The sequence below is a fragment of the Pseudophryne corroboree genome, chromosome 6 (genome assembly GCF_028390025.1).
Source record: "Pseudophryne corroboree isolate aPseCor3 chromosome 6, aPseCor3.hap2, whole genome shotgun sequence".
NCBI classification, from domain to species: Eukaryota; Metazoa; Chordata; class Amphibia; order Anura; family Myobatrachidae; genus Pseudophryne; species Pseudophryne corroboree.
The window spans coordinates 564,891,568-564,904,994 of NC_086449.1; the positions used below are offsets into that span (position 1 = coordinate 564,891,568).

At 47.6% G+C, this 13,427-nt stretch overlaps 1 protein-coding gene across 2 annotated transcripts in view; it reads left to right on the top strand.

Moving 5' to 3' along the window:
- NT5DC3 (5'-nucleotidase domain containing 3) overlaps positions 1-13,427 on the top strand; it is a 172,477-nt gene that overhangs the window by 28,132 nt on the left and 130,918 nt on the right. For both annotated transcript variants that reach the window (XM_063927787.1, XM_063927788.1), the window contains exon 2: positions 1,596-1,780. In XM_063927787.1, coding sequence (XP_063783857.1) covers positions 1,596-1,780 — 185 coding nt within the window. The remainder of the gene's footprint in view (positions 1-1,595; positions 1,781-13,427) is intronic.

The window sequence follows — 13,427 nt, forward strand, 5'->3', positions numbered from 1 at the left end:
TCTGTTCCAAGACTTACCGCGGCTGCGTTTGACGGCATGGCGGTTGAACGCCGGATCCTGAAGGAAAAAGGCATTCCAGAAGAAGTCATCCCTACCCTGATAAAGGCCAGGAAAGATGTAACCGCAAAACATTATCACCGCATTTGGCGAAAATATGTTGCGTGGTGTGAGGCCAATGAGGCCCCTACAGAGGAATTTCAACTGGGTCGCTTCCTACATTTCCTGCAAACAGGACTGTCTATGGGCCTAAAATTAGGGTCCATTAAAGTTCAAATTTCGGCCCTGTCGATTTTCTTCCAAAAAGAGGAAGTCCAGACGTTTGTCAAAGGGGTACTGCATATACAGCCTCCTTTTGTGCCCCCGGTGGCACCTTGGGATCTCAATGTGGTTTTGGGGTTCCTAAAATCACATTGGTTTGAACCACTCACCACTGTGGAATTAAAATATCTCACATGGAAGGTGGTAATGCTGTTAGCCCTGGCTTCAGCCAGGCGTGTCTCAGAATTGGCGGCTTTATCTTATAAAAGCCCTTACCTGATTTTTCACACGGATAGGGCAGAATTGAGGACTCGTCCTCAATTTCTCCCAAAGGTGGTTTCAGCGTTTCACGTGAACCAGCCTATTGTGGTGCCTGCGGCTACTAGGGACTTGGAGGACTCCAAGTTACTGGACGTAGTCAGGGCCCTCAAAATATATATTTCCAGGACGGCTGGAGTCAGGAAATCTGACTCGCTGTTTATCCAGTATGCACCCAACAAGCTGGGTGCTCCTGCTTCTAAGCAGACGATTGCTCGTTGGATTTGTAGTACAATTCAGCTTGCGCATTCTGTGGCAGGCCTGCCACAGCCAAAATCTGTAAAAGCCCATTCCACAAGGAAGGTGGGCTCATCTTGGGCGGCTGCCCGAGGGGTCTCTGCTTTACAACTTTGCCGAGCAGCTACTTGGTCAGGGACAAACACGTTTGCTAAATTCTACAAATTTGATACCCTGGCTGAGGAGGACCTGGAGTTCTCTCATTCGGTGCTGCAGAGTCATCCGCACTCTCCCGCCCGTTTGGGAGCTTTGGTATAATCCCCATGGTCCTTACGGAGTCCCAGCATCCACTTAGGACGTTAGAGAAAATAAGAATTTACTTACCGATAATTCTATTTCTCATAGTCCGTAGTGGATGCTGGGCGCCCATCCCAAGTGCGGATTGTCTGCAATACTTGTATATAGTTATTGTTACAAAATTCGGGTTATTATTGTTGTGAGCCATCTTTTCAGAGGCTCCTTCGTTTATCATACTGTTAACTGGGTTCAGATCACAGGTTGTACGGTGTGATTGGTGTGGCTGGTATGAGTCTTACCCGGGATTCAATTTCCTTCCTTATTATGTACGCTCGTCCGGGCACAGTATCCTAACTGAGGCTTGGAGGAGGGTCATAGGGGGAGGAGCCAGTGCACACCAGCTAGTTCAAGCTTTTACTTTTGTGCCCAGTCTCCTGCGGAGCCGCTATTCCCCATGGTCCTTACGGAGTCCCAGCATCCACTACGGACTATGAGAAATAGAATTATCGGTAAGTAAATTCTTATTTTTTCTTTCTCTCTTGCAGAGCTTATCCCTTCTATTTCAAGCAATGTGCTGAATCCAAGCGCTATCTTTTCCAACAATGAAATGAGTCTTGCAGACGTTGAAATTTATGGCTTTGATTATGATTATACTTTAGCTTTTTACTCTAAAGATCTTCACACTTTGATTTTCAACACTGCTCGAGATCTTCTTATTAATGAGCATCGGGTAAGTTGTGTTTTTTTTTTTTCTTTTCTTTTTCTTCTTCAGCTGATAATTACACCTGCACTGTCACCTAAAATGGGTAACATTGCCAGTAAATACTCTAAAATGGCTACATAAAGAAGTGTGAGGACCATTTTGAAGCGACAATGACTTTGAATGTTGGCCCTCATTCAGAGTTGTTCGCTTGCTAGCTGCTTTTAGCAACATTGCAAATGCTAGGCCGCCGCCCTCTGGGAGTGTATCTTAGCATAGCAGAATAGCAAACGAAAGATTAGCAGAACTGCTAATAAATAATTCCTTGCAGTTTCTGAGTAGTTCCAGACCTACTCCTAGATTGCGATCACCTCAGTCCGTTTAGTTCCTGGTTTGACGTCACAAACACGCCCTGCGTTCGACCAACCACTCCCCCGTTTCTCCAGCCACTCCTGCGTTTTTACCTGGCACGCCTGCGTTTTTTGCACACTCCCGGAAAACGCTCAGTTACCACAGAGAAACGCCCCTTTCCTGTCAATCACTCACCTATCAGCAGTGCGACTGAAAAGCGCTGCATGAACAGCAAAACTGCTAAGTTTTTAGTTAAATAACTAAGCGCATGCGCGCTGCGTACCATGCGCATTTAGCAACAAATCGCAGCATAGCGAAAATCGTCAACGAGCGAACAACTCGGAATGACCACCGCAGTTTCCTTTCAATCCAAAGGGCTGTATTCAATGCAAGTCTGATTTCCCGACTTGTCGGATAAATGGGAGTTTAAGGTTGAATCCAGATTTGACCTATTCAATAGAACTACCGTTTATCCTACAAGTCAGAAAATCCGACTTGTCGGAAAGCAGACGGATCGGCAAATTTGCGGCCAAATCTGACAGGTTTTAGCCCCGTTTCCGACAATGTCAATCCGACTTTAAAAAAAGTTGGATTGGCAATGGCCCTCATTCCGAGTTCGCTCGCTAGCTGCTTTTAGCAGCATTGCTCTCACTAAGCCGCCGCCTACTGGGAGTGAACCTTAGCTTTGCAGAATTGCGAACGAAAGATTCGCATAATTGCGAATAGAAATTTCTTTGCAGTTTCTGAGTAGCTCGGGACTTACTCAGCCACTGCGATCAGTTCAGTCAGTTTCGTTCCTGGTTTGACGTCACAAAGACACCCAGCGTTCGCCCAGACACTCCCCCGTTTCTCCAGCCACTCCCGCGTTTTTACCAGAAACGGCAGCGTTTTTCCGCACACACCCATAAAACGGCCAGTTTCTGCCCAGAAACACCCACTTCCTGTCAATCACACTCCGATCACCAGAACGATGAAAAATCCTCGTTATGCCGTGAGTAAAATACCTAACTTTTGTGTAAAATAACTAAGCACATGCTCTCTGCGAACCTTGCGCATGCGCAGTAAGCGACTAATCGCAATATAGCGAAACTCGGCAACGAGCGAACAACTCGGAATGAGGGCCATTGTCGGGAACGGCCAAATTGAATACTGAAATGTCTGATCCTTTCCGCAGGAAAGGATCCATCATTAATTGAATACACCCCAAAGTGTCCTAAAACCCTGATTGTCAGTCATGCATGTGAGATTAAGTGAAAGCCACAGGAAAATTCGCTGTGTGGATCAGTGTGCAGGGAGCAACCAGACTATAACTTTTAAATACATTAAGCGTATGCTAGCACTTTGTTAGATTGCTGATTTTCTTGCTGTATTCTCTTTACCTATTGTTATTAAAAGAAAAGGTGAATACTTTATCAATCAGATTTAATATGAATCAGCCCTTCTCAAGGTAATAAGACTAAAGATATCTATGCACAGGGAGATCTAGTTGGATGTATTTTCAGATGGGGCTCCTCTAATGTGATAAGATAATGACCACATACTGGTCATGTGCGCTCATTGTCCAACCACATTTAGCATTCTTCCCAAACAACATTTCTCTATCGTCCTAGTGGATGCTGGGGTTCCTGAAAGGACCATGGGGAATAGCGGCTCCGCAGGAGACAGGGCACAAAAAGTAAAGCTTTTCCAGATCAGGTGGTGTGCACTGGCTCCTCCCCCTATGACCCTCCTCCAGACTCCAGTTAGATTTTTGTGCCCGGCCGAGAAGGGTGCAATTCTAGGTGGCTCTCATAAAGAGCTGCTTAGAGAAAGTTTAGCTTAGGTTTTTTATTTTACAGTGATTCCTGCTGGCAACAGGATCACTGCAACGAGGGACAGAGGGGAGAAGAAGTGAACTCACCTGCGTGCAGGATGGATTGGCTTCTTGGCTACTGGACATCAGCTCCAGAGGGACGATCACAGGTACAGCCTGGATGGTCACCGGAGCCGCGCCGCCGGCCCCCTTGCAGATGCTGAAGTAAGAAGAGGTCCAGAATCGGCGGCTGAAGACTCCTGCAGTCTTCTAAAGGTAGCGCACAGCACTGCAGCTGTGCGCCATTTTCCTCTCCGCACACTTCACACGCAGTCACTGAGGGTGCAGGGCGCTGGGGGGGGGCGCCCTGGGAGGCAAATGTAAACCTATATAAAGGCTAAAAATACCTCACATATAGCCCCCAGAGGCTATATGGAGATATTTAACCCCTGCCTGTATTCACAAAATAGCGGGAGACGAGCCCGCCGAAAAAGGGGCGGGGCCTATCTCCTCAGCACACGGCGCCATTTCCTCTCACAGCTCCGCTGGTCAGGACGGCTCCCAGGTCTCTCCCCTGCACTGCACTACAGAAACAGGGTAAAACAGAGAGGGGGGGCAAATTTAATGGCAATATCTTGATATATATAAAGCAGCTATAAGGGAGCACTTATTATAAGGCTATCCCTGTCATATATAGCGCTTTTTGGTGTGTGCTGGCAGACTCTCCCTCTGTCTCCCCAAAGGGCTAGTGGGTCCTGTCTTCGTTTAGAGCATTCCCTGTGTGTCTGCTGTGTGTCGGTACGTGTGTGTCGACATGTATGAGGACGATATTGGTGTGGAGGCGGAGCAATTGCCAAATATGGGGATGTCACCTCCTAGGGGGTCGACACCAGAATGGATGCCTTTATTTATGGAATTACGGGATAGTGTCAACACGCTAAAGCAGTCGTTTGACATGAGGCGGCCGGACAATCAATTAGTGCCTGTCCAGGCGCCTCAAACACCGTCAGGGGCTGTAAAACGCCCTTTGCCTCAGTCGGTCGACACAGACCCAGACACAGGCACTGATTCCAGTGGTGACGAATCAACCGTATTTTCCAGTAGGGCCACACGTTATATGATTTTGGCAATGAAGGAGGCGTTACATTTAGCTGATACTACAGGTACCACTAAACAGGGTAGTATGTGGGGTGTGAAAAAACTACCTATAGTTTTTCCTGAATCAGAAGAATTAAATGACGTGTGTGATGAAGCGTGGGTTGCCCCTGATAAAAAGCTGATAATTTCAAAGAAATTATTGGCATTATACCCTTTCCCGCCAGAGGTTAGGGAGCGCTGGGAAACACCTCCTAGGGTGGACAAGGCGCTAACACGCTTATCAAAACAAGTGGCGTTACCTTCTCCTGAGACGGCCGCACTTAAAGATCCATCAGATAGGAGGATGGAAAATATCAAAAAAAGTATATACACACATGCAGGTGTTATACTACGACCAGCTATAGCGACTGCCTGGATGTGCAGTGCTGGGGTAGTTTGGTCAGAGTCCCTGATTGAAAATATTGATACCCTGGACAGGGACAATATTTTACTGTCGTTAGAACAAATAAAGGATGCATTTCTTTATATGCGTGATGCACAGAGGGATATCTGCACACTGGCATCACGGGTAAGTGCTATGTCCATTTCGGCCAGAAGAGCTTTATGGACGCGACAGTGGACAGGCGATGCGGATTCAAAACGGCATATGGAAGTTTTGCCGTATAAAGGGGAGGAGTTATTTGGAGTCGGTCTATCAGATTTGGTGGCCACGGCTACAGCCGGGAAATCCACCTTTCTACCTCAAGTCACTCCCCAACAGAAAAAGGCACCGACTTTTCAACCGCAGCCCTTTCGTTCCTTTAAAAATAAGAGAGCAAAGGGCTATTCATATCTGCCACGAGGCAGAGGTCGAGGGAAGAAACAGCAACAGGCAGCTCCTTCCCAGGAACAGAAGCCCTCCCCGGCTTCTACAAAAGCCTCAGCATGACGCTGGGGCTTCTCAAGCGGACTCGGGGACGGTGGGAGGTCGTCTCAAAAATTACAGCGCGCAGTGGGCTCACTCGCAGGTAGATCCCTGGATCCTGCAGATAATATCTCAGGGGTACAGGTTGGAATTAGAGACAGATCCACCTCGCCGTTTCCTGAAGTCTGCTTTACCAACGTCCCCTTCCGAAAGGGAGACGGTTTTGGAAGCCATTCACAAGCTGTACTCTCAGCAGGTGATAGTCAAGGTACCTCTTCTACAACAAGGGAAGGGGTATTATTCCACTCTATTTGTGGTACCGAAGCCGGATGGCTCGGTAAGGCCTATTCTAAATCTGAAGTCCTTGAACCTGTACATAAAGAAGTTCAAGTTCAAGATGGAGTCACTCAGAGCAGTGATAGCGAACCTGGAAGAAGGGGACTTTATGGTATCCTTGGACATCAAGGATGCGTATCTCCACGTTCCAATTACCCCTCACACCAGGGGTACCTCAGGTTCGTTGTACAAAACTGTCACTATCAGTTTCAGACGCTGCCGTTTGGTTTGTCCACGGCACCTCGGGTCTTTACAAAGGTAATGGCCGAGATGATGATTCTTCTTCGAAGAAAAGGCGTATTAATTATCCCATACTTGGACGATCTCCTAATAAGGGCAAGGTCCAGAGAACAGCTAGAGATGGGATTAGCAATATCTCAAGAGGTGCTAAAGCAGCACGGATGGATTCTGAATATTCCAAAATCCAAATTAATGCCGACAACTCGTCTGCTGTTCCTAGGGATGATTCTGGACACGGTTCAGAAAAAGGTTTTTCTTCCCGAGGAAAAAGCCAAGGAGTTATCCGACCTGGTCAGGAATCTCCTAAAACCAGGAAAGGTGTCTGTACATCAATGCACGCATCTTCAGATGCACCTGCGGATAACCCTGTCTCCAAGGACAAGGGTATCTCTTCTGTGGTGGTTGCAGAGGGCTCATCTATTGGAGGGCCGCAGATTCGGCATACAGGATTGGATCCTGGTGACCACGGACGCCAGCCTGAGAGGCTGGGGAGCAGTCACACAAGGAAGAAACTTCCAGGGAGTGTGGTCGAGCCTGGAAAAGTCTCTTCACATAAACATTCTGGAACTAAGAGCAATCTACAATGCTCTAAGCCAGGCGGAACCTCTGCTTCAAGGAAGACCGGTGTTGATCCAGTCGGACAACATCACGGCAGTCGCCCATGTAAACAGACAGGGCGGCACAAGAAGCAGGAGTGCAATGGCAGAAGCTGCCAGGATCCTTCGCTGGGCGGAGAATCACGTGATAGCACTGTCAGCAGTGTTCATCCCGGGAGTGGACAACTGGGAAGCAGACTTCCTCAGCAGACACGATCTTCACCCGGGAGAGTGGGGACTTCATCCAGAAGTTTTCCACATGCTAATAAACCGTTGGGAAAGACCAATGGTGGACATGATGGCGTCTCGCCTCAACAAAAAACTGGACAGGTATTGCGCCAGGTCAAGAGATCCGCAGGCAATAGCTGTGGACGCGCTGGTAACACCTTGGGTGTACCAGTCGGTGTATGTGTTTCCTCCTCTGCCTCTCATACCAAAGGTATTGAGAATCATACGGCAAAGCGGAGTAAGAACGATACTAGTGGCTCCGGATTGGCCAAGAAGGTCTTGGTACCCGGAACTTCAAGAGATGGTCACGGACGATCCGTGGCCTCTACCTCTAAGACAGGACCTGCTTCAGCAGGGACCGTGTCTATTCCAAGACTTACCGCGGCTGCGTTTGACGGCATGGCGGTTGAACGCCAGATCCTAAAAGGAAAAGGCATTCCAGAAGAAGTCATTCCTACCTTGATTAAGGCAAGAAAGGAAGTCACCGCGAAGCATTATCACCGCATTTGGCGGAAATATGTTGCGTGGTGCGAGGATCGGAGTGCTCCGACGGAGGAATTTCAACTGGGTCGTTTCCTACATTTCCTGCAATCAGGATTGTCTATGGGTCTCAAATTGGGATCTATTAAGGTTCAAATTTCGGCCCTGTCAATATTCTTCCAAAAAGAATTGGCCTCAGTTCCTGAGGTCCGGACTTTTGTCAAAGGAGTACTGCATATACAGCCTCCTGTGGTGCCTCCGGTGGCACCGTGGGATCTAAATGTAGTTTTAGATTTCCTCAAATCCCATTGGTTTGAACCACTAAAAAATGTGGATTTGAAATATCTCACATGGAAAGTGACTATGTTACTGGCCCTGGCGTCCGCCAGGAGAGTATCTGAACTGGCGGCTTTATCTTATAAAAGCCCTTATTTAATTTTCCATTCGGATAGGGCAGAGCTGCGGACGCGTCCGCATTTTCTCCCTAAGGTGGTATCAGCGTTTCACCTGAACCAGCCTATTGTAGTGCCTGCGGCTACAAGCGACTTGGAGGACTCCAAGTTGTTGGACGTTGTCAGAGCTTTAAAAATATACATTTCAAGGACGGCTGGAGTCAGAAAATCTGACTCGCTGTTTATACTGTATGCACCCAACAAGTTGGGTGCGCCTGCTTCTAAGCAGTCGATTGCTCGTTGGATTTGTAACACAATTCAACTTGCACATTCTGTGGCAGGCCTGCCACAGCCTAAATCTGTTAAGGCCCATTCCACAAGGAAGGTGGGCTCATCTTGGGCGGCTGCCCGAGGGGTCTCGGCATTACAACTCTGCCGAGCAGCTACGTGGTCAGGGGAGAACACGTTTGTAAAATTCTACAAATTTGATACCCTGGCAAAGGAGGACCTGGAGTTCTCTCATTCGGTGCTGCAGAGTCATCCGCACTCTCCCGCCCGTTTGGGAGCTTTGGTATAATCCCCATGGTCCTTTCAGGAACCCCAGCATCCACTAGGACGATAGAGAAAATAAGAATTTACTTACCGATAATTCTATTTCTCGGAGTCCGTAGTGGATGCTGGGCGCCCATCCCAAGTGCGGATTATCTGCAATACTTGTACATAGTTATTGTTAACTAATTCGGGTTATTGTTTAGGGAGCCATCTTTCAGAGGCTCTTCTGTTATCATACTGTTAACTGGGTTTAGATCACGGGTTGTACGGTGTGATTGGTGTGGCTGGTATGAGTCTTACCCGGGATTCAAAATCCTCCCTTATTGTGTACGCTCGTCCGGGCACAGTACCTAACTGGAGTCTGGAGGAGGGTCATAGGGGGAGGAGCCAGTGCACACCACCTGATCTGGAAAAGCTTTACTTTTTGTGCCCTGTCTCCTGCGGAGCCGCTATTCCCCATGGTCCTTTCAGGAACCCCAGCATCCACTACGGACTCCGAGAAATAGAATTATCGGTAAGTAAATTCTTATTTTTACAGATTCCATCAGACGGTAATCTGGATTGCTATTCTTTTTAGCCCCACATGCTGCCCTTTGAGAACCACAGTTGTTATGGCACTTTTAGTTTGGTTCTTACCTTCTGGGTAACATTTAGTGGAACATGTCAGCATGCAGGTTCCAGAGACACACCAGCTCACAAAAATAATGGTCTTTTCTCTAACGTCCTAGAGGATGCTGGGGACTCCGTAAGGACCATGGGGATAGACGGGCTCCGCAGGAGACATGGACACTTTAAGAAAGAATTTAGTTCCTGGTGTGCACTGGCTCCTCCCTCTATGCCCCTCCTCCAGACCTCAGTTTGATACTGTGCCCAGACGAGCTGGGTGCTTTTCAGTGAGCTCTCCTGAGTTTACTGATAGAAAGTATTTTGTTAGGTTTTTTATTTTCAGGGAGCTCTGCTGGCAACAGACTCCCTGCATCGTGGGACTGAGGGGAGAGAAGCAGCCCTACTCTCTGAAGCTAGGTCCTGCTTCTTAGGCTACTGGACACCATTAGCTCCAGAGGGATTGGTACGCAGGATCTCACCCTCGCCGTCCGTCCCGGAGCCGCGCCGCCGTCCCCCTCGCAGAGCCGAAAGATAGTAGCCGGGTGAGTATGAGAAGAAAAGAAGACTTCAGAGGCGGCAGAAGACTTCGTGATCTTCACTGAGGTAACGCACAGCACTGCAGCTGTGCGCCATTGCTCCCACACACCTCACATACTCCGGTCACTGTAAGGGTGCAGGACGCAGAGGGGGGCGCCCTGGGCAGCAATATAAACCTCTTATTTGGCAAAAGGAGCATATATACAGCTGTATATATGCATGAGCCCCCGCCAATTTTACACTTTTAGCGGGACAGAAGCCTGCCGTCGAGGGGGCGGGGCTTCTCCCTCAGCACTCACCAGCGCCATGTTTTTCTCCACAGCACCGCTGAGAGGAAGCTCCCCGGACTCTCCCCTGCTTATACCACGGTAGAAGAGAGGGTTTTAAAGAAGAGGGGGGGCACATAATTCGGCGCAGATAAGAACAGCGCCACTGGGTAAACATTAAATTGCTGTGTTTTTTCCTGGGTCATATAGCGCTGGGGTGTGTGCTGGCAAACTCTCTCTCTCTCTCTCTCTCTCCCCAAAGGGCCTTGTGGGGGAATTATCTTCAGATGAGCATTCCCTGAGTGTGTGGTGTGTCGGTACGTGTGTGTCGACATGTCTGAGGTAAAAGGCTCTCCTAAGGAGGAGATGGAGCAAATGTGTGTGTGAGTGCTGTCTCCGTCGACAACGCCGACACCTGATTGGATATGTGAAATAAAGTGCTGAGGTAAATTTATTGCACAAAAGATTAGAGAACAGACAGTGAATCTACACAGGTCTGTCCCTATGTCGCAGGGACCTTCAGAGTCTCACAATGCTCACTATGCAAAATAATAGACACTGATATCGACACTGAGTCTGACTCCAGTGTCGACTATGATAATGCAAAGTTACAGCCAAAACTGGCAGAAAAGTATTCAATATATGATTATTGTAATAAAAGATGTTTTGCATATCACTGATGACTCATCTGTCCCTGACACGAGGGTTCACATGTTTAAGGGGAAGAAAGCTGAGGTAAATTTCCCTACTCTCATGAAGAAAAAGAGCGGGAATCTCCAGACAAGAAGCTGCAGCTTCCCAAAAAGAATTCTCAGGGAGTATCCTTTCCCTACTAGGGCCAGGATACGATGGGAATCTTCCAATAGGGTGGACAAAGCTTTGTCACGTTTACCCAAAAGGTAGAGCTGACTTAACAGCTATCCTCAGGGATCCTGCAGATAGCTTGCAGTAAAAGTACTTTGAAGTCCATTTACACACATTCTGGTACACTACTCAGACCAGCGATTGTGTCGGCATGGGTTTATAGCGCTGTAGCAGCGTGGACATTGAGACCCTAGTATGTGTATACATATGTATGTATGTATGTGTGTGTGTGTGTGTGTGTGTATATATATATATATATATATATATATATATATATATGTGTATATATGCATATATGTATGTGTGTGTGTGTATATATATATATATATATAATATATATATATATATGTGTATATATGCATATATGTATGTGTGTGTGTGTATATATATATATATATAATATATATATATATATATATATATATATATATGTGTATATGTGTGTGTATGTATATATATATATATATATATATATATATATATATATATATATATATATATATAAACATGCCCAAAGAGACATTAGTCTACTGGGTTCTAGAGTCAACGCTATGTCGATTTCCGCTAGAAGTGTCCTGTGGAACATGCAATGGACAGGTGATGCCGACTAAAAGAGGCATATGGAAGGTTTACCTTACAAGGCTGAGGAAGTGTGCTGAGAAGGGCTCTCGGACCCGGTCTCCACAGCTATAGCTGGTAATTCTGATCTTTTGCCTTATATTCCCTCACAGCCTAAGAAAGCACGACATTATCAAATGCAGTCCTTTTGGTCGCAGAATAACAAGAAAGTACGAGGAGCGTCCTTTCTTACCAGAGGTAAGGGTACAGGGCACAGCTAGTTCCCAGGAACAGAAGTCCTCCCCGGCCTCTACTACATCCAACGCATGACGCTGGAGCTCCGCTAAGGGAGTCTGCCCCAGTGGGAGCACGTCTTCGACTCTTCAGCCACATCTGAGTTCACTTACAGGTGGTTCCCGGGGCAATAAAAAATTGTTTCTCAGGGTTACAAGCTGGAATTCGAAAGGTGCCTCCTCGCCGGTTTTTCCTTATCGGACCTACCGGCTTCTCCCCCAGGAAGGGAGATAATATTAAATACAATTCACACATTGTATCTCCAACAGGTGGTGCTCAAGGTTCCCCTCCTGCAACAAGGAAGGCGATATGACTCAACCTTGGCTGTAGTCCCGAAACCGTACGGTTCGGTCAGATCTATTTTTAAAATTAAAATCTCTGAACCTATACGGGAAAAGGTTCAAATTTAAAGTGGAATCGCCCAGAGCGATCATCGCCAGCCTGAAAGGGGGGGATTTGATGGTGTATCTAAACAGAGTCCTGGGAAAAACATTCCCTTCAGCAGGTTCCATGCGAGGACTTTCCAATGGGACCTACTGGACAAGTGGTCCGGGTCACATCTACAGATTCATCAGTTGATCACCCTATCCCACAGGGCCAGGGTATCTCTCCTGTGGTGGCTGCAGAGTGCTCACCTTCTAGAGGGCCGCAGATTCGGCATTCAGGACTAGATCCTGGTGACCACGGACGCGAGCCTCCAAGGCTGGGGAGCAGTCACACAGGGAAGAAATTTCCAAGGTCTTTGGTCAAGTCAAGAGACTTGTCTTCACATCAACATATTGGAACTAAGGGCCATATACAATGCCCTACGTCAAGCGGAGACCTTTCTTCGCGACCAACCGGTTCTGATCCAGTCAGACAACGTCACCGCAGTAGCTCATGTAAACCGCCAAGGCGTCACAAGGAGCAGAGTGGCGATGGCGAAAGCCACCAGAATTCTTCGCTGGGCGGAGAATAATGTAAGAGCACTGTCAACAGTGTTCATTCCGGAAGTGAACAACTGGGAAGCAGACTTCCTCACCAGACATACGTCCTGGAGAGTGGAGACTTCATCAGGAAGTCTTCGCACAGATTGCAGTTCGGTGGGGACTGCCACAGATAGACAGGATGGCGTCCCGCCTCAACAAAAATCTACAGAGTTATTGCGCCTGGTCAAGAGACCCTCAGGCAGTAGCGGTAGACACCCGAGTGACACCGTGGGTGTTCCAGTCAGTTTGTGTATTTCCTCCTCTTCCTCTCATACCCAAGGGTTGAGAATAATAAGAAAAAGGAGGAGTGAGAACAATCCTCATTGTTCCAGATTGGCCATGAAGGATCTGGTATCCGGATCTGCAGGAAATGCTTACAGAAAATCCGTGGCCTCTTCCTCTAAGGCAGGACCTGTTGCAACAGGGCCCATGTCTGCTCCAAGACTTACCGCTGCTGCGTTTGACGGCATGGCGGTCGAACGCCGGATCCTAGTGGAAAAAGGCATTCCGGATGAGGTCATTCCTACGCTGATAAAGGCTAGGAAGGACGTGACATCTAAACATTATCACCGTATATGGCGAAAATATGTTTCTTGGTGTGAGGCCAGGAATGCT